Source organism: Pteronotus mesoamericanus, unplaced genomic scaffold (assembly GCF_021234165.1).
Source record: "Pteronotus mesoamericanus isolate MK-2021 breed Mesoamerican mustached bat unplaced genomic scaffold, CSHL_Meso_final scaffold_636, whole genome shotgun sequence".
NCBI classification, from domain to species: domain Eukaryota; kingdom Metazoa; phylum Chordata; class Mammalia; order Chiroptera; family Mormoopidae; genus Pteronotus; species Pteronotus mesoamericanus.
In genome coordinates this window covers 1,306,184-1,332,708 of record NW_026555324.1, presented here as the reverse complement: position 1 = coordinate 1,332,708, position 26,525 = coordinate 1,306,184, and the positions used below count along the sequence as shown (strand labels likewise).

The 26,525-nt window shown below is 42.4% G+C and overlaps 1 protein-coding gene across 1 annotated transcript in view; it reads right to left on the bottom strand.

Moving 5' to 3' along the window:
- The window catches only part of LOC129061410 (putative adhesion G protein-coupled receptor E4P), a 32,733-nt gene extending 9,041 nt beyond the window's left edge, over window positions 1-23,692 (bottom strand). The window contains exons 1-10 of the mRNA XM_054562054.1: window positions 23,662-23,692; window positions 15,755-15,826; window positions 14,105-14,227; window positions 8,670-8,822; window positions 6,413-6,453; window positions 5,638-5,773; window positions 5,003-5,110; window positions 4,678-4,859; window positions 3,954-4,121; window positions 1,087-1,281 (exon numbers count right to left, since the gene is read on the bottom strand). Of these exons, the coding sequence (XP_054418029.1) occupies window positions 1,087-1,281; window positions 3,954-4,121; window positions 4,678-4,859; window positions 5,003-5,110; window positions 5,638-5,773; window positions 6,413-6,453; window positions 8,670-8,822; window positions 14,105-14,227; window positions 15,755-15,826; window positions 23,662-23,692 (1,209 nt within the window). The remainder of the gene's footprint in view (window positions 1-1,086; window positions 1,282-3,953; window positions 4,122-4,677; window positions 4,860-5,002; window positions 5,111-5,637; window positions 5,774-6,412; window positions 6,454-8,669; window positions 8,823-14,104; window positions 14,228-15,754; window positions 15,827-23,661) is intronic.
- Window positions 23,693-26,525: the final 2,833 nt, after the last annotated feature.

The following is a 26,525-nucleotide window of genomic DNA, read 5'->3' as shown; positions in this document are numbered from 1 at the left end:
AGGCCCAGATAAGTTAAAATCTCTCCAAAGATCACATTAGTAAGAAAATGTATTTGAAATCCAAAATGTCAGCAGAGACCACACTTATTCTTAACCACAGCAGTTCAGTGGCTTTTGCGGAGGGTTGGGTGGGGGGGGGGGTATAGATAGTGCTCTTATAACCTTCTGATGGTGAGATCATATTCTACCAGGGTTAAAAAGAGCCTTGGAGAATGTCTGGTACCAATTCTTCCTGGATGTGATAATACAAAGATGGTCATGATCATGACGAAAATAAAAGCTAATATTGTTATGAGTGATTAATCCAGACTATGTTTCGTCTTGCTAAACCCATACCAGAGCCCTATGATGATGCCCCTGTTTTAGAGAGGAAGTTTAAAAAGGGGAAGTCACTTCAACAAGGTCATATAGTAAGTAGGATGAAGAGCTGAGTTTAAGTGCAAATTGCATGACAAGGACACTGTCCACCAACCGTGTAAGCCTCCCTCTATCCCTCAATTCTATTGTAGATTATGGATTTGTCTCTAAGAATGACTTCCCAGCCAGAGACTTTTCCAGCATGCCTTTCAGTTAGGCATGACCAAGCTCTAGCCAATGGAATGTGGGAAGAAGTGCTATGCACCACTTCCTCGGGTGGTACCTATAAACCTCACTCATGGGACTCTGCCCTGCTCTTTTCTCTTTCCAGTTGGCTAAAATGGAGAGGACCCCAGGACGACCTTGCAAGCTGTCTGTGTATGGGAGATAGAAGAGCCTCCATCAGCCTGAGGTTAGAGGATAGACACCCTTCAAATCTATTTGTTCACCCTCTGCTGAAACATACAGGGAAAACGAACTACTCTTGTGATGAGCCGCAGCATTTTGGAGCAGCTCTTGTAAAGCGGCCTAACACCATCAGTCTGACTCTCAACCACTTTGCTCGGTGGCTCCTCTGGAAGCACAGGCCTTGTCAAAATTACAGAGCAGAGCCAAAGTGGGGACTCTCATATTTTCCCCCAGGTGATTATTGCCTCTCCTCCCATCTTTCCTCAAGACAAGATGATGTATTTGTTTATGATAACAAGACAATGTGGTTAAATTACCTACCTGTGGCTCAGTTTGATCAATCCCTGTGAGGAAGAGCAGGTGCGCCAGGAAGAGGCAGATGCAGAGCTGCAGGAGGAGGGAGGTGCTGGTGCTCTGGATGGCTTTGCACAGCAGGAAGGTGAGGGCCGCCAGGAGGAGGCACAGCAGGGAGAGGCTCAGCCCCACGTGGGTGATCACAGCCAGGGTGGGATCTGCCTGTGAACCACCAAAGGAGGGGCCCGTTAAAGTTTCCAACTCTGCGGTTTTGTTCCTGATGGGGAGTCAGAAGGGCCTGGCAGGTCAGCCCCTAAGATGGGCGGCTGAGTCCGTCCGACACACGCTGTTCCCATCTTCAAAATGAGGGCGTACGGAAGAGCACTTACCACACAGGGCTGTTGAAAACCCAAACCACTAGGCTGGTGCCGTTTAATAAAAACATGTGAGCCACATGTGTGTATCACTTTTCTAGTAACCACAGTTTTAAAAATGTGAAAAGAGGTCAAATGAATTTGATTGTTATTTAATAGTTCAAAACATTATTTTTGCTATAATATAATAATATAGCAAAAATACCAGTTCAAACTATAATCAATGTAAAATAATTATGAATGACATATTTGATATTCTTTTTTTCCCACATTAGGCCTTTGAAATCCAGTGTATATTTTACACATGCAGCACATGTCAGTTCAGATGCTATATTTTCAACAATGAAAGTAGAATTTGGTCCTACTAAAAAAATAAAGTTTGGGTTTAACAGAAAAATATTTTACACTGCTTCTTTTTTAATATTTCAATTACAATTGATGTTCAGCGATATTTCATATTAGCTTCAGGTGTACACCATAGTGATAAGGCTTTTTTTTTAACTTAAGTTTTCCCCTCAATAATTTCAGTACCCACCTGAAACCACACACAGTGATTACAATTTTATTGACTATATTCCCATGCTATATTTTATATCCCTGTGACTATTTTGTAACTGCCAATTTATAGATAATCCCTTCACCTTTTTCACCCAACCCTCAGTCTCTTCTCTCTACCTATGAATCTGTCTTTGTTTTGTTTATTTTCTTCTTTCGATCCCACATGTAAGTGAAATCATGTGGCATTTGTCTTTATCTGACTTATGTCACTTAGCACAATAACCTCTAGATGGGCACTTAGGCTGCTACCGTATCTTGGCTATTACAAACATGCAGCCCCAGGGCCTCCTGTTAGGAGCTACAAAGTGATCCGTGGTTGGTCGCTGCCTGTGCTGGGTCTGGATACACGTTGGGGAGACCACACTAAGAACTAAGGCTGGCTGCCAGCAGTACTGGACCTGCAGCAGTTCAGCAAAAGGCACAAAGCACCCCAAGACCTGCCATCACCTAAAGAGCCTCAGGGGGTTCTCGAGTTGGGAGTTAACAGGGTGAGGCCAGTGGAGTTCACCAGGCTAATGATTCAAATTTGGACAGCAGGTGTGGGCTCAACGCAGGCACAATGGCTGCCATCCCTCCAGCCCTTGCCCTGAAGCCACATTCCTCAGGTTCTACCTGTGTGTCTCTGGTGGCCCCAAGGTGAGTGTCTGCAAGCCAGAGCTTATGTGCAGGTCCTTTAAGAAGACACCTGGGTTTTAAGCAGCTTCTGTCTGACCCAGACAGACAGAATCCCCACTGATTTTCACAACCTGATGTTTCCTGGGCTCCTTTTCCCAGCACTTGTGCTCTGGGCTGGGGGGCCAGTACAAGGTTAAAACCCCTCACTCCTCAGCGGGGGACATCTGCAGCTGAGATACCCCTGTAGACTCCCAACCACTGTGCATGGGTTTGAGGCCAGACCATTTCACGTCTCTGCCCCTCCTGCCAGTCTCAGTGTTGCTTATTGTTTCCATCCTTAGCTGTAGGACTTCTGTTCACTAGTCTTTGGATGGTCCTCCAGGTTGATTGTTCTATAATTAGTTGTAATTTTGATGCAGTCATGGAAGGAGGTGAGCACAGCCTCCATCTACTCCACCCTCTTGACTGGAACTCTACAAAGCTTCCTAACTTAAATAAATTAAAATTTAAAATTTTGTTCTTCAGTCACACTAACTACATTTCATGTGCTCAATAGCTATATGTGGCTGGTCATCCTAGAGGATGGTTTCCATGAACATTAGGATTTCTTTGTCTGCCTTGTTCCAGTGTCTGACATATAGTAGGCACTGAAATATTAAGTTGTTGAATGAATTAAATGAATCCATGCATTAATTATGTAATAAAATTGTTTTCATACAGTAAATATTCAATAACTGGGAGCTAAAAAGAAATAGGGGAAGAAGTTAGGTAAATTTCTTTAAACCTGAGTTATCCTAGGCATGTTGGGAAGTCCAAGAGCCTTTGTCTTTTTGTTGGTGATAGTCACCTCCTTCTGGTCTGACCAGGAAGGTTTAGCTGTAACTCTCCTGCAGAGGAACAGATGTTTTTGATCCCAGATCACCTTGGACCTTTCCATTATAGGGGCTGACAACCCAACTTCCCAATGTCTGAGCGCTTCCTTGACTAACCTGACCTCACTCTGCCTATGCCCATGAAATGTCAGATAATTGTCCCCTGGATGTAGCTTTCAACTAACGACTGAAGGGAGGTGGCATATAAACACCCCAGCTCTCTCATGTCCAGTTAGAATGAACTTCACTGATCTCCAGTTAGTTACAGTGCTAACTAGTTTGATAATGCTCTCTACCTGGCTTCTACCCTTTTCCAACTTCACTTCCCCAGTCCCCTTCTGGTGCTTCCTGAAACGACCTCTCAAGTAAGCTTGACTCCACATATTAAGAGCCTTTTCGTAAGACATGGAGCAGATGACCTCCCAGCTTCGCGGACACAGTCAGACTCACAGAAGGGGACCATGAGTCTTGGTACCTTAGGAACATGAGCGAAGAGGACAGCAAAGCTGGAAAGGTGGAAGCATTTGCATTTGGTGTAAGAATCATTGCTGCCCATGAGAGTGCAGCCCTCCGTTGACCAGCTGCCTCCCTCCTGTGATCTTTTCCAGTACACACACAAATTTTTCATTCTCGCATCACCAGGCTGGAAAGAGAATAGCATCAGAGTGACTTTCTTTCTGGTTTTATTTCAGCTTCCTGGGTTGGAAACTGGATGGGAAATCCCCATCATCTGGAACACGTATGGGGAAGAATTTTATACCACACCTGCAAGGGCTTTAGTCTCATGGATTCTGCCCTGTTCTGGTCATCTCAGAGCCCCTGAACTGACCCTTATGAACTGCTTTACCCAGGCAGCTTGTCACTGGTAGGACCAATGAGGAGAACTGGTGAGAGATCACTGGATGATAGCTGAAGAAGCTCCAGTATTTCTTCCATACTTCTTTTCTGCTTCAGGCTACCTCCACCGCCAGCAGGGCAACCCCTCCTTCGTGCCTCCAGCCTTCACTGGGCTCACCCCTCCCACCCCCACCATTGCCTTTTTAGGCTTCAATGTGATAATAGCTTCTCGAAGCCCTCAATATTCTTTGTCAGTTCTTTGAACCTTGGATGATCAGAGTTGGATTCAGATATCTACCAGGACTCTGATAACATACCCATTTAAGTTAATGCATAAAGAACCAGCCCTGGGTTTTTCTCACCTGAGTATGTTTGAAGGTCAGGAACACAGGTTTAGACAGAGGAACTTTTCCCTCCATACCAATGGTGCCACTCACAATATGAGAGTTCATTTTTATGTCCAGTGTTCCTTTTCTGTCACTGAAAAAGGATCCATTCAGAGTATCCCCAAGAGACTGGTAAGTGATAAATGCCACATTATTTACTGAGAAAACAGAAGATAAATCACTTCATAAGTTTGGTGAATTGGAATTAAAACAAAACAAAACAAAAAACCCTGTAAGTCCCCATGCCTTGGCCCAGTGCCTAGAATCTGAAAGTCAAGAGAATCCACCTGAGACATAGTACCTCTTGTAGGTCCTTTGAAAGCACTAGTGCAGTCAATAGCCATTGTGTTATTTCCAGCTTCCAAAACAGTCTTCTCAGTTGTCTCATTGCATCTCTTGGTTTCATAGACTGGAAACATTAAGAAAGCGAGTCCTGCTTAGCTCACTTGTCATGCCTAAGGAGCTTGCTGAAGAATTCCTGTCTGGGAAAGACCCACTGCTGGTGATTTCATTTTCTGCATGCAAGTTGGACCAAACGTCACTCCCTTCCACTTCTCCAGTCGGTGGGGATGAAACGGTCAAAATGTCCTGAGCAACACACACTGGCCACCCAACTCAGAGGGAGAAAGGAGACAGACACACTTTCCAGAGCTGGAATGGGAGGGGCGGGGGGGCAGCTCAACCTTTACCATACAATATTTAAAAGAAAAAAAATAAGTATGTGTACTAGAGGACCTGGTGTGGGAAACTTAGTTTTTGAAGCAAAAGAAGTTTAGCATCTAAAGGATTTCCAAGGAAATAGCGTCTGGAGCAGACCTGCATTTGGAAAGAACCCCTTGAGTGAACTCTCTCCCTGTCAAATAAACACACAGTCTGACAAAAGATCCCTCCACCCATAACCCTTTGGTCATAATGAAAATGACCAAGGTTTCTTACCTATGTCAAAGACAGGATTTTTGTGCTTTCCTGGAGAAGTAAAACTGTCATTCCATATGGCCAATTCTATCCTTTCAAGTAGCTGAGTAGCCTCTTTGGCAATGTACTCCTTGCTTCTATTGTTCCTTAGAGTTGACTTTCAAAGAAATAAAGCAAATTAGGTATTCTTACATAAACTTTAAAAAGCAGGAATATACATAAGTGTGGTTGGGTGAGCCCAGAAGACAATAAGAGTAAGGTGCTGCTAGGGCCCTGTGCTATCAACCTGACAGGACTCTTACTTACCATATGCATCCCTGTAAAGGGTATAGCCTTAGCTTCATTGTATTTATGAAAACAAGAAAGCTTAAAAAATGAGGTATCTGGAACCTACAAAGATCTTATGGAGAAAGATAGGGAATGGGAAATAATGAGGAGATGGAATGAGGTTCTAGAGTTTGATGCAGGTCTTTGGATGATAGCTCGGGCATGAAAACCCTTTCCCGGAGTTTCTCAATGTTTTCAATTGACATTTGAGACCAGATCATGGTTATGGAAGGCTGTCCTGGGCATTATAAGATGTTTAGCAGCATCTTTGGTCTCCACCCACCCACTAGGTGCCAGTAACATTGTAGTTCTGCCAACCAAAAATGTCCCCAAACATTGCCCCAGATATTATCCCCCAGGGACAGAGGACAAAAATCACTCCTGTGTGAGAACTGCTGTATCCTAAAAGTCATAGGGAGACATGGAAGACTAGCGAGCTGTTTCCCAAACCTAGCTTCACCTTACTCACCCAAATGTTCTCAGATGACTGTGTCCCCTTACCAGCGTCCTCTGGGAAAGAAAAATAACCATGTAATCAAATATTGAAGATCATACCCCCCAGCTCGCATCCCTTCTTCCAAGCACCCTAAAGTTGAGTCTTCCTCTGGTGCTTCTACATCCTATCCTATCTTAGTTTTCCTCTAAGAAATCCTAAATGTGTTCTAAAGTAGAATAAAAGAGAATTAGGATGGAACTTCCACTTCAATCATTCAGTCAATAGTATTTATTGAGCAACTACTAAAAGCCAGGCACAATGCCAAACCTTATGGACAGAGGTTGATATCGAGACAAAGGGAGATCACTTCTAGAGTTTGCAGATTGCGAGGAGTCACTAAGCCAATAATGACAAACAATTAAGTGATTACAAGGACCCAAGATGTTAATACATAGAATGAGATGACTTGGGAGTATACAGAAGAGGCCCCAGAATATCAGGGGGACAGAGAATGTTTCCTGCAGGAATGGATGTTAATTAAATTAATACGATAGAAACAGCAGTAACACCTACCATTGTCTATGCAGCACAGTATATAAAGCGCCTTCAGGCACAAAGTCTCATTTAAAAGAACTCAAAAGGTTCTAAAACAAAGTTATGTAGCATAATAGCTAATATTAATTGAGCTTTCCCAGGTGTCTAGTACTGCACTAAATATTTTGCATGTCTTAATAGTCATAGGTAAAGAGTATTCATTTCCTGGGGTTGCTGTAACAAAATACTACAAACTGAGCGGCTTTAAACAACGGAAATTTATTCTCTTACAGTTCTGGAAGTTAAAAGTCCAAAAGCAAGGTGTCAGTAGGACTGTGGTTCCTCTGAAGTTTATAAGATATATCTTTCTCTTCTGCTTCTTGCTTCTGGTGGTTGGCAGCTATCTTTGCTGCCCCTTGGTTTTGGCAGCCAAACTCCAATCTGTGCTTCTATCATTACATGTCCCTTTACATGTATGTCCCTATGTCCAAATTTCTCTCTTCCTATAAGGACACCAGTCATACTGGATTTAGGGCCCACCCTAATCTAGGATGACCTCATCCTGATTTAATTATATCTGCAAAGACCCTGTTTCTAAATAAGATCACATTCACAACTTGCATGAATGGACACAAATTTGGGGAAAGGTATTTCACCCAGCACATGAGGTAAGAAGGTTTCTGAAGTGACTCACGGTGATCCCTGCCCCACCTTCCCTTATTCACACCCTTGTGTGTGAATTCACTCCTCCCCCTGGCTCCACTCAGTGACTCATTCTTAATGAATAAAATACAGCAAAGGGGAAAAGATGTCACTTCTGAGGTTTGGTCACAAGGGACTATGATTTCTCTTTTGTTCACACTCTCTTCCTGGCTATCCTCATGTGCTTGTTATAATAAAGCAAGCTAGAGAGGCCAATATACCCAAGAATGGAGGGTGGTCTCTCATCAGTCACCAGAAAGAAAGTAAGACCTTCAGTCCAGTAGCTTTCCAAGAACTGAATCCTGCCAGCCATCATGGGAATGAGCTTGGAAGCAAACAAACCTTTAGATAAGACTGCATCCCTAACCAATACTTTGACTGTAGTGGTGAGAGACCAAGAAGTAGAGATAAGCCACGTCTCAGTTCCTGGCCTGCACAGACCATGAGCCAATAAATATGTATTGTGTTAAGCCTTAGGGTCATGTGTGACTCAGCAACACATGACTAGTACAGTAGATGCTATTACTATTCTTCCCACTTACAGATGAGGCATTTAAAAGTTAGTCATTCCCCACAATTTAGCTGTAAGCAGTAGGGCCAGAGATCAAATTCAATCTATCTAACTCAAAATATAGAATTATATTAGGAATTAACAAATAAGTCAATAGGTTGTGGATAGTGAGAGCCAGGTTTTTCAGTGTTGAAGAAAAAGTTACAAAAAAGGGAAGGGGGAAGGCTAGACCAAGGCCTGGTATTGGACTGGGATTAGAGCTATCAATATGAACTCATGGGTTTTAATATATAGACAGACAAAATGAGTGAAAGAGAAACAAGTAAAGAAGTCCAGTAGAAAGTTAGAGATGTCATTTTGGAAGCCCAGAAAAGAGACACAAACTTATAAGGCAGTGATGCTGGGAAAAGTTTACAACAATGGGTTGAAGGACAAGGGCCAGGACAAATCTCCACTCCCTTACCCTGGTCTGACATTGGTAGAGCTCTAAAAGTCTTTCCCTGCCCCTCCTTGTTCTTGGTGGAGAGTATTGGAGGTTCTTACCATAACATTCTGCATGATTGAATCTAAACAAACCAGCCATCCAATTTAAGAAACGAAATTTTGGGATACAGCTGCAGTAGTAGCTTCCAATTTCATTTTGGCAATATGATATTTGCTTGCACTTTGCCAGCCCCATCTGACACTCATTGATATCTGTGAATCAAAAGAAAACACAGCTTTGCATCTTCATAGAACTGTACCATTTTCCCTTGCCCATGGAATCTCTACTACCCATGTCATTCATAAATGTACCCAGAACATCTATTCTTGCATAAAATGACTCCATATTGCAAAGATGGTAGTTCTCATTTAGTTATAAACCCAATATATCCCAATAAAAAAATATCTACAAGCATTTAATGGAGTGATATGAGTTGCTACTATCATGCAAGAATAGCCAGAAAAACTACGAGGAAGGACTAGGCTTCTGGAAATTGGTGGACGTCAAAACGTACTACAAAGTCTCATTAAAACAATGAGATGCTGATGCATGAAGAGATAGTAGAAGAGACTAAAGGTCCAGAAGAAGACCCAAAGACACATGAAACTTTAGAATCTGATAACAGTGACATGTCAAATCATTGGACAACATGTTCTGCTGGCAAAACTGTGGAAAGACAGGTACTCTCACGTGTTGCTGGTGAGAATACAAATTGGTACACCCTCTCCGGAATTAAATTTGGAATATTCGCAATATCTAATCAAGCTACATATGGACTTACCTCTTCACTCAACTATCTCACTGCTAAGACTGTGCTCTACAGACACATGTCCACAAACATTAGAAATGGTCTAAATGTTGGGAATGACTTAAATGCCCATGCTTAAGAGAGAGGTGAATAAACTATGGTTCGTCCCAAAGTTATAAAAAAGAAAATGGGGGCAATCTCTATGAACTGATTTGGAGTAATTTCTAGAATATATTTAAGCTAAAAAAGCAAAGTGCAAAAGGGCATCTATGATGTCCTATCAAAAGTGTCGTGGTCACAGAAGACAAGGACAGATTGAGTACCTGTCACAGATGAGACAAGTCTAAGGATCATGACAATTAAAGGCAATGTGGGATTCTGAAATGGTTCTTGGAACAGAAAAAAAGGGGGGCATTTGGGAAAGAACAAGTGAAACTTGAAAAAAGTCTGTAGTTCATAACATTCCCTGGTTTTGATCATTGTACTGTAGCCATGCCTTTCGTTAACCTTAGGGGAACCGAGTGAAGGGAAAACAGAATTCACTGTGCTGTTTTTGCAATTCTTATTTAGGTCTAAAATCATTTCAAAATAAAACGTTTAAAAAAATAGATATATCCAGTATTGCATGATTCCACACATAGGCTGTCCCAAATTAACAGAAACAAAAAGTAAATGGCGGTGGAGAATCAAGATGGCAGAGGAGTGAGTGGAAGGCACACTGATCTCCTCCCAGGATCAATCTGAAATTTCAACTAAATTGTGGAGAAATCACCTGGAACAAACAACTAAACAGGCGAGAGAGGAGCCTTATAACCTCGGACAGACAGAAGAATCAGCTTTAACACAACGTAACTGGTAAGGAGTGTGGTAGAGACTCGAGAAGGCAGGCGGGGCACCCATGGACGGCTGCATCAGAAGGATATTGAAACAACCAATTGGATCCCCCTGAGATGAGCAGGGTCTAAACCATAAGCAGGGATCTCCAGCCTACAGCACCAGAGCCCAAAAAATACACTGATAACAGCTAGCTGCAAAAAGCAGCAGGATTCCTCTCTGCCAAAGACAGGTAGCTGGAGATGCAAAGAGCCATTTAAAGGGTTAGTGCATAAATTTTTATTTGCAGCCACTTACTCTGGGCTCCTGCAAAGGCTGGGGCAGAGTGGGCTAGAGACACCTGAGGAGAGACTGGGGAAGGAGCCTTTGTGGAGAGAACTAAGAGAGTAGCCAGTGTGGTCCTGGTGCTGACTCATCCCCCATACAGCAGCAGCCATCTTGCTCAGGCAGACCACTCCCATAAGTGGTAACAGTGTGAGAGGACCCAATAGCACCCCCCAGGGAGGACTCGGCCCTGGCCCGGTAGTGCTAAAGCCTGACTGCTGAGTACAGAACAGCAGCCACAAAGAGTAGATTCCTGGCTAAAAGGGGCACAGAGTGGTCTAGAGACACTTGAGGAGAGACTGTAGACAGAGTCTTTGGGGAGAGAACGGAGAGAGTAGCTGGCGGGATCCCAGTGCTGACTCCTCCCCCATACAGTAGCAGCCATCTCTCTCAAGCAGACCACTCCCCTGAGCAGCAGCAGCGTGAGAGGATTCAATAACCCTGCCCCCCAGGAGAGACTCTGCCCCGCCCTGTGGTGTCTAAGCTGGCCTGCTGAGTGCAGAGTGACTAGATTAACAACTGAAGGAGACAGCCACAGACAGCAGATTCCTGGAAGTCTCAGTCTGCCTAAGGTCAGACAAGGTCAACATCTGACATCAACTGAGGCAGATCCAGAAAGAAAAACAGTGGTTCCCTACCACAGAAGTCCACGCCACAAAGTCAGGAAATCAAGACAGATCAATTTAAGAAGCAGAAGCAAAAAAAGAAGAGCCTCATAAATAACAGGAAGACAAAGAAACACCCCCCCAGTTGAAGTGAAAGTTGGAATCCCCAGGAAGAGAACTAAATGAAATAGAAGCATGTAAACTATCAAATATTGAGTTCAAAACAATGGTTCTAAGGAGCTCTCAGTGAGCTCAGAGAGAATTACAAAAAACTACAAGGAAACTACAAGGAACTCACTGCAAACTATATCAGCATGCAAAAGGACATAGAAACTATTAATAAGAGACAAGAGGAAATGAAGAATACACTTTCTGAATTGAAGAACACAGTGGGAGGAATCCAAAGCAGGCTAGATGAAGCTGAGGACCGAATCAGCAAGCTGGAGGACAAGGTAGAAAAAAGCTCCCAGAAAGAGCAAGAAAATGAAAAAAAGACTTAAAAAGAATGAAGAGGCATTGGGGGAAATGCAGGACAACCTCAAACATAATAATATCCATATAACAGGAATACCAGAAGGAGAAGGGGAGGAGGAAGGGATAGAGAACCTGTTTGAAAATGTAACGATAGAACACTTCCCTCATTGGAGGAGAGAAAAAGTCACACAAGTCCAGGAAACACAGAGGGCCTCATTCAAGAGGAACCCAATGAGGCCCACTCCAAGACACATCATCATTAAAACGGCAAATATCAAAGACAAACAGAGAATCCTACAGGAAGCAAGAGAGAAAGAGGTAGTAACATATAAGGGAGCCCTGGTATGGCTAGCATCTGACTTCTCAACAGAAACACTACAAGCCAGAAGGGAATGGCAAGAAATATTCCAAGTCATGAAAAACAAAGGCCTGCAACCAAGACTGCTCTACCCAGTAAGGCTTTCAATTAAACTGGAAGGCATAAAAAGAACTTCTCAGACAAAAGAAGGCTAAAAGAATACACCTCCACCAAACCAGCATTGCAAGATATGCTACAGGGACTGCTTTAAGAAGATGAAGAAAAAGAGTCTATGAACACCCAGTTCCTTTCACAGTCACCAATACTTGATTATTACCAATATTTTTAATACTTATTAATCTGATTGTGACAATGATGTGTTATTTTAATTGCTACTTTATTATTTGTTGAAACTAAACCTGTTTTTGTATATTTCTTGCTTATTTATATTATTTTTAAAAAGATTTAAATGACTTTTTGGTATTCTTTATCCATTTTTTGATTAAATGTTTGTAGAATTATTCCCTAAAAAAAACTATTAACCCTTTTTTAGATATGTTGCAAACACTTTCCTATTCTATTACTTGTCCTTTAACCTTTTTAATATGTATATTACTATATAGTCTTAAATGTTTAATATGGTCATATTGCCAATGTTTTACTTTATAGCCTCTGGGTTTGAATATTTTACTTCTGAGTAAGAAAAATATTAGTTTGTATTTTCTCCTAAAACTCCTTAGATTTTACATACTGATTTTTAACTCACCTGAATATTTTTTGTATAATGTGTGAAATAGGGCTCTATATTTGTTTTATTTCAAGTAGTAGTGGTCCATGCACCTTATTTGTTGAATAAGCCTTATTTTCCCAAATGATTTGAAATATCAATTTAATCATATATTACATTGTTAGACAGACATATATGTTTGTTTCTAGAATGCTCATTTTACTTCACTGATCTACTTGATTATTTCTATGCTGGTGTCATGTTATTTTAATTGCTGAGACTTTATAATGGATTTAAATTTTTTAATATTTTATAATGGATTTTGACATTTAAATAAATAAATGAAGTCTGCATTTAAAAAAAAAAGGAAGAAGGAAGGAACTCTTACCTTTTGCAACAACATGGATGGAACTGGAGAATATTTTGCTAAGTGAAATGAGCCAGTCAGTGAAAGACAAATACCATATGATCTCACCTATAAGTGGACTCTATTCAACAAAATAAACTAAGGAACAAAATAAATCACAGGCATGGAAACATGGAGCAGACTGAAAGTGACCAGAGGGGATGGGGAAGAAGGACAATGGTGGAAAGAAGGGGAAGGGGCTAAACAAAGAACATGTATGAATGACCCATGGACCTGGACAGGAGAGTGGGAATTGACTGTGGGAGAAGGGGGCAGGGTGGGGTGGGTGGAGAAGGGCAAAAGGGGAAAAACTGAGACAACTGTGATAGAATAAACATGACTTACAAAATAAAAAATTTTAAAAAGAAGTAAATGGTGGGAGCTATGGGCTAGGGGAGGGGGACGGGGAGTTGGTGTCTAGTGGGGACAGAGTTTCAGTTTGGGGAGATGAGAAAGGCTCTGTGGATGGATGGTGGGGACGGCTGCACAACAAAGGAAATGTGCTTAATGACTCTGAAAGATACACCTAAAAATGGTTAAAATAGTAAATACAATATGTCAGAGCAATATTTACTATATAAAATAAAACAAATAAAATAAAACAAATCTTAATCTACCACTGTATGCTTCACATTCTGAATTGATGCTACAATTCCATCAATAAAATGTTCAGTTCTACCAATCAGATATTCAGGAGTGCTATTTTTCCTTGGTATTTTCTTGGTCAATGTGCTTTTATTGAGCATCTGCTATGTGAGAACACTGTTCTCTGTCCTAGGCATACAGAGATGATACCTGTCCTGGTGAAGTTCTCAGGCAAACAAGCAAACAAAAATACCACTGCTCGAGACTTCAAGAGCCTAGGGTCTTGGGAACTCTACATTCCTCTAAAGAAATACCACAAATCATCAAGCCAGCATCAGAATGATAATGGGAGAGTGCATAGTGGTAGGGACTCCACAAAGGGTTTGGCACCATCTTGTGATATCCTTGCATCTTTGCATACATAACCCAGGGTTTGAGGCGTAGATGGATGCCTCTGTCCCCCTCCAAGATGAATGTGGATTACAACACCTACCTTCACATTTCTCATTAGCGTCAGTAAATTCCTTCTTCCCAGACACAGACTGATACCCATCCTTACAGGCACAGTGGGTACTGCTGGAGCAGCTGGCATTTTCAGGGCATGGACGACAGAAAGCTGCAGGAACACAAGATTCTTTCATCATGTGCTTATTCATTTATTCAAGAAATATTCCTCGAGCACATTGAGCTACCAGACTCTGTTTTCAAAAGAATATCCTCTTGGGAATAGTTCCATTGGCACCCCTTCAACTACTGAGCACATGTGCTCAAACTGCCCGAACCGTGCCCTGCTTCTGCCACCAACACCACACCATTTTGCTTGACAGTAGAACTTCTCTGGGACCTGTATTTCTTTACCTGAGGGTCTTTCTTTGGCCACCAGAGTCCTCTTTGCTCACCACTTGACAGGTAGCAATACTTTTTCTCCCCCAGAAGCAGCTCTCTCAATCAATGACTGATGAGAATCAGTGCATTAAAAAAATCCAGCTATCTTATTATCAAAAATAGAGAATGGGATGTGGCAAAATTGTAACCCTAATGGATTGCTAATAGGAATGTAAAATGGTGTGGAAAACAGTGTGGCAATTTCTAAAATAAAATTAGAATTGTCGTATGATTTAGCAGTTCCATTCACGGGTATATAGCCAAAAGAATTGAAAACAAGTTCTTGAAGAAATAGTTGTATACCTATGTTCATAGCAGCATTATTCATAGTAGCCAAAAGATGAAATCCACCCAAGTGTCTATCAACAAATGAATGGGTAAATAAAATGTGGTCCGTCCATACAAAAGAGTATTATTCAGTTTTAAAAAATAGAAATCCCAACACACGCTATAACAAGGCTGAACCTTGAAGACATTGGGATAAGCAAATAAGCTCATCACAAAAGGACAAATGCTGTATGATTCCACTCATGTGAGGTGCCTAGAGGAGTCAAATTCATAGAGACAGAAGGTAGAATGGAGGGGTGCCAGGGTCTAGGAGAGAGGAATAGTAAATGAATGTATAATTGGGGGAAATAACTTGCAGGTGCATGCTTCTTAGGTCCAACAGCAGTCCCCATGGGATCAAGAGCCAGTGGCCCTTATGTAACTTGCTGTATAATGGACCCTATATTAGCTCTTTACCTTCCCACCTGACTTCCCACTCCCCACTGGTGCTTCCTAGGAGCAACTTGCAGATAAATGATTTGCTCTCAAGTCCTTATCTCCGGGTTTGCTTCTGGGAGGACACAATGCCAGAAATGGGGAAAAGGCAACACTATATCCCAGAATGATTTGGAACACAGGCTTTTGGAAAAGCAAGGGTACAGTCCAACATCCACCACCTGTGTGACCTTGAGCCAGCTACTTCTCTACAGGGCCTTTGGTCAAGTAGAAATAATATCAGAAACTTATTTGAAAGAATGTCACAAGGATTGAATGAGATGGAGCATACAGTTGGCTTAGTGTTGAGCCTGGAGCAATACAAGAGCTAAATAAATGAGGGAATGTGATAATGGTGGTAGTGGAGAAGGAGGGGGCAGCCCATGTGAGATCTCAGGAGTAGGCAGAAGGCATCAGGGATTAATCACCTCTCCACTGAAAAAGACTCCTTCCTTTTTCTGGAGGCAGGTTGCAGATCTCAATACCTTTCCCCTACCTTTGACCATCATAGACTCACCTCCGGGATTTTTCGCTTCTGACCCTGACAGAGCCAGCAGGACACTGAGACCTGGAACAGAGGGAGAAGGGGATAGTTTAGGAAGGGGGTGCCCTGGGGATCTGCTTGGCTGAAGCCTGGGTGAGTTAGGGGCTTCATCTCCCATTGTTCACTTTACTGTAGACTCTTCCAGGTAAAATACAAACACAAGGATCAGAAGGGCATCCTGTTACTACAACATGAAAGCTACATCTGATTGCAGCTGTAAAAGGTTCTATACCCAACTGTAATGTGTGTTTGTGTTTGTATGAGAGAGAGGAGGTGTTCCCACACCAACAAGCAATTCTTGGGCATCAACTGGGAGTTTTATGATTAAACTCAATTCTGACACTGTCTACCCAGACATAACATCAGATTCCACATGCTAAGGGCTATAGATTGGAGGTTCCAATGTTCCCCTATTAATTTGCTAGAGTGGCTCACAGAACACAGAGGAACATTCTACTTACTATATCACTCATTGGTTGTAAGAGGATACAGCTCAGGAAGAGCCACATGGAAGAGATGAGTAGGGCCGGGCATAGGGAAGGCGCACTGTCCTCTGGGCACCGCCCTCACAGCCCCGGCAACTGTTCACCAACCCAAGCTCTCCGAACCCCATCCTTTTGGATGTTTATGGAGGCTTCATTACATAGGCATGATTGATTAACTAATTGGCCATTGATGATTGATTCAACCCCTAGCCCCTCTCTCCTCCTTGGAAATCAGGGGGTGCAACTGCAAGTTCCATGATCAAAATGGTGGCATAGGTAAATGCAGTACTCATCTCTTCCCACGACCACATTAAAATTACAGCTAAACTACAGAACAGCCATCACTGAGAACCACCTGAAGTCTAGCTGATACAACTATGAATATAAAGAAGATGCTACATCAACGCTGGTAGGAGGGGCAGAGACACAAAGCGGGCTGGTCCCTCACCAATATGTGGCGGTGAAAAATCAGGAAGGCTATCCCAACTGCCAAAATCCCCCCAAGGAGCAAGAGGTCCAAGCCCCACACAAGGCCCCAACAGCATGGAGTTCCACTGCTGAAAAGTGAAGTCCCCATAACTTCTTGCTGTGAAAACCAGCAGGGATTGTGACTGAATGAGACAGAGGGAATCTGGAGTCCCAGGCATTCCTCTAAAAGGGCTTGGGCATGGATTCACTCAGATTCATTTTCTCTGAGCTCCAGCACTGGAACAGTAGTCAGAAAGCGGACAGGAACATGCAGGGAATAACTGAATTGTCTGGCTTTAGGGCAAGAACTGTAGGGGGAGCTTTATCCCAGACAGAAATGCTGGCAGAAGCCATTGTTCATTTGCTAGGACCTCCCCCTGCAGGTGCAGGTGGGCACCATAACTGAGTCTCCATCAACTAGGCTAACACTACCCACCCCCTGCCCAGGTGATTCCCCGAGACCCCACCCCACCCAAATTGTGAGCCCACCCAAGCTGCTTACAGTGGCTTTTCATATAAAAACCCTGTCTCAGCTCTTGCTGCAGACTTCCCTCAAGTCTCTCAAAGGTTTACAAATTCCAAAAAAAGCAGCATCTGGCCTTAGCATGCTCCGTACCTCTTGCGAAGCAGCCTCAAACCCAACACTAGTGGCAGCTGGGCTTGGTTTGCAGGTTGTCCTTTTCCAGGCACCTCTAAGCCCAGCATAAGTGGCAACCACCTGAAGATCACTGTAGCTTATAACAGGTAGCCCCAGGCAGGTCACAGGCAGCAGCTGATCTTGGTCTGCATCTGCTAGAAGACCCCGGAGCCAGTGCACCTGGTGTATAGCTTTAGATCATGGCAGAGCATCACCAGCCACCACCAGCCACCACCATAGGCCACATACACAAGGTGTTGACTCTGCAAGCACCAGAGCCCCACTGACCTTGGAGTCAGCCCCTGCACATCAGCTCTTGTGCTGTAGTTGCATCTGGTCCTAGCAGCCAACTGGTCTGGGGTCAATCCCTCCCATTGACGTACCAACAGCAATCAAAGCTCAACTACAGTGCCTAAAGCCCCTGGCTTGGGTGATGGGGAGGCTGTGCCACTGGGCTCTATAGGACAGCTACTACATAAGGCCACTCTACCAAGCCTGGGAGACATAGCAGCTGTACCTTATACATAGAAGAAAACACAGGGAGGCAGCTAAAACAAGGAGACAAAGAATTATGTCCTAAATGAAAGAACAAGAGAAAACTCCAGAAAAAGAACTAAACAAAATAAAGACAAACAATCTAACAGATACAGAATTCAAAACCAGTAGTTATAAGTATGCTCAAGGAACTCAGTGAGAACTTCAACAAAGATATAGGACACATACAAATGGAGATAAAATATTAAAAAGAACCAATCAGAAATGAAGAATACAATAATTGAAATGAGGGAACCAACAGCAGATTAGATGAAGCAGAGGATCAAATCAGAAATTTGAAAGACAAGATAGCATAAAACCATTCAATCAGAACAGCAAAAAGAAAAAAGAATTAAAAAAATAAGGATAATTTAAGGGGCTTCTGAGTCAACATGAAGCACATCAATATTTGCATCATGGGGCTTCCAAAAGGAGACGAGAGAGAGCAAAAAATTGAAAGCCTACTTGAAGAAATAATGACAGAAAACTTCTTACTTGGTGAAGAAAATAGACCAAAAAAGTCCAGGAAGCACAGGGAATCCTAAACAACCTCTTTGGAGAGGTTCACACCAAGACACATCATAATTAAAATGACACGGGTTTAGGAGAAAAACAGTCCTAAAAGCAGTAGAAGAAAAGAAGTTAGTTACCTATTAGGGATCTCCTGTAAGACTGTTAACGAATTTCTCAACAGAAACTTTGAAGGTCACAGAGGATTGGCACAAAATAGTCAAAGTAATGAAATGCAAGGACCTACAACCAAGACTCTTTCCAGCAAGGCTATTGTTTAGAATCAAAAGACAGGTAAAGAGCACCCCAGAGGCTTTTGGTCAAGATGTGTGACATAGATAGACATGACTCACCTCTTTGCAAAACCATCAAAATTACAACTAAAATATAGAACAAGAATCACTCAGGAACATCAGAAATTGAGTTGAATGGAAGTCTGACAACTACAGAATTGAAGAAACCACATTCATCGAGACTGGTAAGAGTGGCGCGGACGCAGAGCAGCCTGGCCCCACACCCACGTGGATAAAAATTCAGGAGGGATTTCTTGGGAGTGAGGAATCCCAGACCCTGCCAGGACCCCCTGGCCCAGGATTCCAGTGCCAGCAAGTTAAGTTCCCACAACTTCTGACTGTAAAAACCACCAGGGATTGAGTTGGTGGTGGAGACTGCTAAAGCCCTAAGCAGTTCCTCTTGGAGAACCCATACAGAGACTCACCTACTCAGACTCACTCCCTCTGAGCTCCAGCACGGGGGTGGCAGCTTGAAGGGCACCAGTGGTATACAGGGAGAGACTAAAGTATCTGGCATCGGGGCCAGCAGAGGCCATTGCTGAGCCCTCCCCACACAGAGCCACGAGGCTGGCGCCATATCTGAGACTCCATCAAACTGACTAACATTGTGTGACCCACCTTGGAGATACACAGAAGCTCTACCCCACCCAACTTAGAGGCCCACCCAAGTTGCTTTTTCTATAAGAATGGCTGGTCTTGGCTCCTAAGTCCTACCAAACAAGCAATAGCTGGCTTCAGTAAGCCCAAGTGGCAGCCAGATTAAAGTCACAGTTTGACTTCACCTGAGAATCTCCAAGCCCAGCACAAGTAGCAGCCATCTCAAATTGCTTTATAGCTCAGGCAGGGTGTCTTGGGCAAAACGCAGGTAGGGCCTGACCTTGGGCTGCACCGTCTGGGAAATCCCAGGGCCAACTCACCCAGTGGACAGCTACAGACCATGTTCAGAGCATCACCACCCCGCCCCTGCACAACATCCTCTGTGGAGGGCAGAGGTTGCTGGTCCGTGGTCACAGCCAATCCTTGCAGCTGACTGGCCTGGGTAAATTCCTCCCATTGACCTGCTACCAGCAACCAAAGCTCAATACAAGAGGAAGGTATACGCAGCCCACATGAAGGACACACCTTGAGTACCCAGCTTGGATGATAGGGGAGGCTGTGCCACTGGACCCTACAGGACACCTACTACATTAGGCCACACTGCCAAGACACAGTGTTAAAGAAGCTCTATCTAATCCTTAGAAACAAACACAAGGAGGATGCCAAAATGAAGTGACAAAGAAACATGGCCGAAATGAAAGAACAGATCAAAACACCAGAAAAACAGCTAAAGACAGATTATTTGAAATAAGCAATCTATCTAATACAGAGTTCAGAACATTGTTTTAAAGGATGCTCAACTTAGTGAGGACCTCAGCAGCATAAAAAAGACCCAGTCAGAAATGAAGAATACACTAATTGGAATAAAGAACAATTTGCAGAGAAACGACAGTAGAATGGATGAAGCTGAGGATCAAATCAATGATTTCAAACATAAGAAACCAAAAAACAACCACGCAGAACAAGGAGAAAAAAAATGCAAAAAAATGAGGATAGTATAAATAAACAGCTTCTGGGACAATTTAAGAGGTCCAATATGCTCCTCATAGGGACTCCAGAAGGAGAAGAGAAAGAGCAAGACATTGGAAATCTATCTGGAAAAATAATTAAAGAAAACTTCCCTAACTTGGTTAAGGAAATAGACATGCAAGTCCAGGAAGTGCAGAAAGTCCCTGTTATGATGGATGCAAAGAGGCCCACTCCAAGACACATCATTATTAAAAGGCCAAGGGTTAAAGATAAACAGAGACTCTTAAAAAAACAAGAGAAAATAAGTTAGTTACCAGAAGGTTGCCAGATGGGAAGGAGGAGGTGGAGAATGGGTGAAAAGGTGAGGGGGTTACGAAGTACAGAATAACCATGGGGATGTAACATGCAATATAGGAAACAGAGCAGCCAAAGAGCTTGTACGCATGACCCATGGACATGAACAATGATGGGGGGAGTGCCTGAGGGAGTAGGGGGCACCAGGTGGAGGGAGACAAACAGGGAAAAATAAGGACAGCTGTAATAACATAATCAATGAAATATATTTTTTTTAAAAAAAGAGCATCCCAGACAAGAGGAAGCAAAAGGAATTCATCACTACCATCCAGTATTACAAGAAATATTAAAGGGTCTTTTTTAAGAAAAAGGGGGGATCAGAATGAGAATAATAAAATAATAAAAACATATCTATCAACAATTCCTTTAAATGCAAATAGATTCAATGCCTCAATCAAAAGTCACAGGGTGAGTCAATGGATAAGAAAGCAATGCCCTTATATATGCTGTCTACAAGAGACTTGCTTCAGACTGAAAGGTACACACAGCCTGAAAGCAAAGGGATGGAAAAAGATATTTCATGAAAATGAAAAAAAAAACAAAAAAAACAAAAGAAAGAAAACCAGGATAGCAATACTTGTACCAGACAAAATAGACTTTAAAACAAAGGTTATAACAAGAGACAAAGAAGGACCCAGAAATTTCACTTTTGGGTATTTATCCAAATAAACCTAGAAACACTAAACTGAAAAGACATATGCACTCCTATATTCATTGCAGCATTATTTACAATAGCAAAAATATTAAAGCAACCTAAGTGCCCATGAATAGAAGATTGGATAAAGAGTGGTGCATATACACAATAGAATATGACTCAGCCATATACAAAGAAATGTTGCCATCTACAACAATATGGATGGACCTAGAAGGTATTGTGTTGAATGAAACAAGTCAGATAGAGAAAGACAAACGCCATATGACTTCACTTATATGTTGAATCACAAAAGAAACAAAATAAATGAACAAACAAAATATAAACAAATGGATAGATACAGAGAAGAGTTTGATGGTGGCTAGATAGGAAGGAGAATGGGGACTGGGTGAAAAACATAAAAGGATTAAGAAATACAAATTGGTAGTTCATTCATTTCTTTTGTCTCTTTTAGATTCCACATATAATTGAAATTAACAGTGTTGGTCTTTCTCTGTCTGATTGATTTCACTTAGAATACCCTCTAGGTTCACCCATTTTTAAAAGGCAAAGAGAAACAGGTGAAATTAATTTTATTTTATTTAACCCACTATACCCAAGATGTTATCATTTCAACACTAAATCAATATAAAACAAGCCATTCGTTAAGTATTTTACATTTTTTGCAGCATGTATTACGTCTTTGAAATCTGATAGGAACTTGGACTGGTCTTATTTCGAGTGCTCAGTAGCTCCGCGTGCCTGGTGGCTATGGTTCTGAACAGCACAGGCCTAACCTCTTACTAACCAGTGCATTCTCTGGAATAAGGAGAGATTGAAATAGCAAAGACCATAAGAATCTCAGGAGTTCAGGACTGTGGCAAATTTGGAACAGAGAAGGATGTTTTCAAGATGACCTATTTTGCAGATGACCTAAAAATGTCTAGCATATGACTAGACAGAGCTTCCTATAAAGTTGGAGATGTCAGAAATGCAAACAACTTTGCCACAGACTTCCGAATATCACTCCCTCATGGTAAGTGGGAGGGATAACCAGGCACTGGGGAAAGGATTTGCCCTTACCCCTTCTACTGCAAGCAGGCTGAGTTGGAATCCTTCACGAAATTCTGGAGGCACCTGCTTTCATGGCCAGCATCAAGCCCCAAAGTGTTTAAGTGGGACAAATAACGTACAGATAACTGGGATTTGTGTCCCATAGAAGGGGAAGAGGTAAGGTTAACACCTGCTCTTCCTGTCTCCTCTGCTTTATGCTGTGAGCACTGACAAAACCATCACATTTAAGGACACCATTAGGCTGAATCATATGACATGGCCACTTCTGCAGGTCAAAAACGTTCAAACATCAGCAATTCCCCTGTGAATGCTTTTTTTACAAAAATATTACTTGATTCCCAGTGAGCAAACTATAGCCCTTGGGACCACTGTCTGTTTTTGTGCCAAGAATGGTTTTTATGGTTTTTAAATGATTTTCAAAAATCAAAAAGATTTCATAGTGCATGAAAATATATGAAATTCAAATTTTCTGTGTTTATATATCAGGCTCTCTTGGGACACGACAACGCCCGTCAGTTCAGGCCAAGCCCGTGGCCGCTTTTGCGATGCAGAGCGAAGAGTTAGGACAGAGCCCAAATGACCCACAAAACTGAGAATAGTAATTATCTGGTCCTTGGCAGGAAAAAAAAAATTGTTCACTCCTGATATAGTGTATTGGACTTCTCGTGTTTGCTTAGAGCTTCTTTCAGAACTTCTAACCTGCATTTGACTGGTCAGATGGTCTGTTTTACTACTCCAAAGACCCTAAAGCCCCGAGCTCAAGGGCACGCACGTCAGGGTCATTGTAACATCCTAACCTTGCTCCACGCACAGTCATCAGTGTCGTGAAGCATTCCCTTCTCCTACCCCAGAGGGGTTCCTGTGCATGCAGGCAACTTGCTGTCTCTCTCTGTAGGAGGGTACTTCTCTTCAGCCCATGTGGGAACAAGCCAGAACGTTTGGGAGTGACTCTAGGTGTGGTCACCAAGCAGTGAGATGGGGACTGAAGGATAAATAGCTCAGATCCTCGGTCCTTCAAAGGCACATTCCATAAAGCCTCTGGAAGGGCCTCCAGCAGGATTAAACGACAGTTATCCCAGCAGTAACGGCCTGTTAACATGCTCTTCACTCCCCGCTCCTTCCCTCTCTGACATGCTGTCTGTTTACACCCAGTCTTTGTCTCAGTTCTGCTTTGGGAAAGATTGACAAAGAGACTCAAAACACAGTCATTTCTGGAGAAAGTGCGAAATTTGGGGAAGCAACAAAAGCCTTAGCTTGGTGCCATGGGGTCACGGGGAGAAGAGTGAGGAATCCCTCGTCCCACTCACCGGCGAGCAGAGTCAGGCACCTGCTTCCCATAGCGCTGAGACACCAGGGGCAGTCGGAGACGCTCTCCAGCAGGACACGGCAAGTGCTCCTGGAATGAAGAAACCCCATGGAAATCAATTTCTGATGGTCACAGAGTGTAGAAGCCAGGTGGCTGATATTCACCCATACCCTTTCATTTCTGCCCATCTTTTGACCCACCAATTCCATGCCTATGGCATTATCTCAAGGACAGGCCCCTGCAAAGATATCAGAGCAGAGAAGTTTATAGAAAACGCACTTGCAACCCAACAAGTAAGAAAGATGCACCCAATGGAATATCCTGCTAGAATTTAAAATCCTAGTCACGCGGAGTGGTGGTCCCTGAGTGGGAAATGAGGTTGAGAACGGACAACACAAAGACATAACACAAGACAATTTAGAGAAAAGCGGGGGCCAGGTGGGACATTGTCCTCTGATGAAAAGACAATGACAATGACCACAGTCTCCGCATTTATTTTATAGGGGTTGGTTAGATAAAGCTCCCGGGAGTTTTGCAGATTTAGGAGAATGCTGTGCGCATGCATTGCTCCGCCTCCAGGCTATCTACATGATAAAGCTTTCTTCTGCAAAAGTTGCTCCTCTTCAGAGGAAACTTGTGGTTATCTACTCCCTTCTCAATGCTCCCGGGCTTGGGCCATCACCAGTTGCCAGCTTGCTCTGCTTTGCAGATAACAAGCGGTCGAGCGTGGCTTTGCCAAGCACTTAACCTGGTTGTTGATGTCAGCCTTCACTGTCCTCCATGCTAGTCTATTGCAATGGCACCACCAAACTATCCAGTTTCTTCATCTAAAAAAAAAAAAAAAATTAAGGTAAAAACACACAGCGCACTTAGATTAAAAGGGACAGAAATATATCAACAAATTGTAGTGCCTTACTAGACCCGAAACCAAACAATTTCTTAAAAGGTCATAAGGCTAGAGATGTGATGACATTAAAAAAAGGATTGTGCACACTGACCAGTGTGGCTCAGTTGGTTGGGCTTCATCCCACAAAGCACAAGGTTGCCAGTTGATTCTGGTCAGGGCACCTGCCTGGGTTGTGGTTCAGTCCCCAGTCAGGTCACATAAGAGAGGCAACCGACTGATGTTTCTCTCCCTCTCTTTCTCCCTCCCTTCCCTTGTAAAAAATAAATAAATAGGTGGGGCAAGGTAAAGTGGTGGAGAGAAAATGGAGACAACGGTACTTGAACAATAAAAGAATAAATTTAAAGGACAAATAAATAAATAACATCTTTAAAAAAACAAATAGTTTTATAAAAGGTCAGTGGAAAGAAAGACTTTAAATATGTATATGAAAATAATTCAATATTATAAATAAAATAATTTTGTAGGAGGCTATTAAAATAATATGGAAAGCAGTTGTGATATAGCTTTAGGATAACAGCAGGAAATAGATTAAAATATAGGAGATCACATTTAAAGGAATCATAAATGTTAATAAGAGAATGGCATTGTGAGTGATTTTAAATCTTCTGTTTAACTGTAATTCTAAATTTTACATATTACTTTTTAAATAAGAAAACAGTAACAGTCATGGAATATTTTAATAGAAGAGGAAACAAAATGGCTTAAATATGATTTCTCTTGGCAGCTCCATCCCTTCCCTATATCCCTGTTTTGACATAACTGTTCTGCTCTATCACGGAGTTTGAAATCTTCCCTCAACATTTGTTTCCCTTGGTTCCCATTTGGTTCCTATTTCTCCTTCCTTCCAAAAACCTATTCTAAAATACACCGTGGGAAATCCCAGCATAAAGATACCCTGTCTAGTTAAGGACTATTCTTTTTTGAGGTCTCATTTGAAACCAATTTAAATAAGGTATTTTATGTGAAAGAAATGATAATGTTTTCAAGAACAGCTGAGACCACTAACGATGCTGATGTGGGTTTGTTTGTTTTTTAAACCACTATACTTAGGTACGATTGGCATGTAAAAAGATGTACATGTTTAATATACACACCTCATTAAGTCTGAAGAAAAGTACACACTTCTGAAACCGTCACTACCATCAAAGCCATAAACATACCCATCACTCCTAAAGTCTGATCCCCTGCCCCCTTTATGATTACTCTGTGTGTGTGTGTGTGTGTGTGTGTGTTAAGAACACATAACATAAGACCTACCCTCTTAGCAAATTTTAAGTACACAGTACAGCATTGTGAGCCATGAGAACTACACCGCATAGATCTCCAGAACTCATTCATCTCCTGTAACTGAAGCTTTATACCCTTTGACCATCTCCTCCCATGTTTCCCTCTCCCCAGCCCCTGACACCAACTGTTCTTCTCTGCTTCAGTGACTGTGACTACTATAGCTTCCACATATGAGTGAGATCGTATAGTATTTGTCTTTCTGTGCCTGGTTGATTTCACATACATGATAAGGCTGATTTGGAGAGAACTTTAGCCATGACCCACTGTAAGAAATACATTTTGCTCCAGAGAGATAGAGGGAGAAAGAAAAAGAAGTGAGCCAGGTTTCACAAATCAATATTAACTATATATTAACTATATGTAGCTTTCAGTATTACAGTCTTGTTGTTCCTTTTAAAATGTTAGTTGGTACCCACTAAATTGGTTTCATGACCCCACCCCCCATCACTGTGTCACAAGAATCTGGTTGAAAAAACACCGACCTGCAGATACTTTGGCTGTGAACAGACAAGCCTTTCCCTGCGAGCCTGGCACTAACTGTGCTGGTATGTTTATGGGGGTGAGGTGTGTGGCATGTGAATAGGGTTGGTAATTCACTGTGGGGTCTTGAGAAACTCGCTCATACTTTTAGATCTTGTTTTCTCATTTTTAATAACAAATGGGTTATCTGC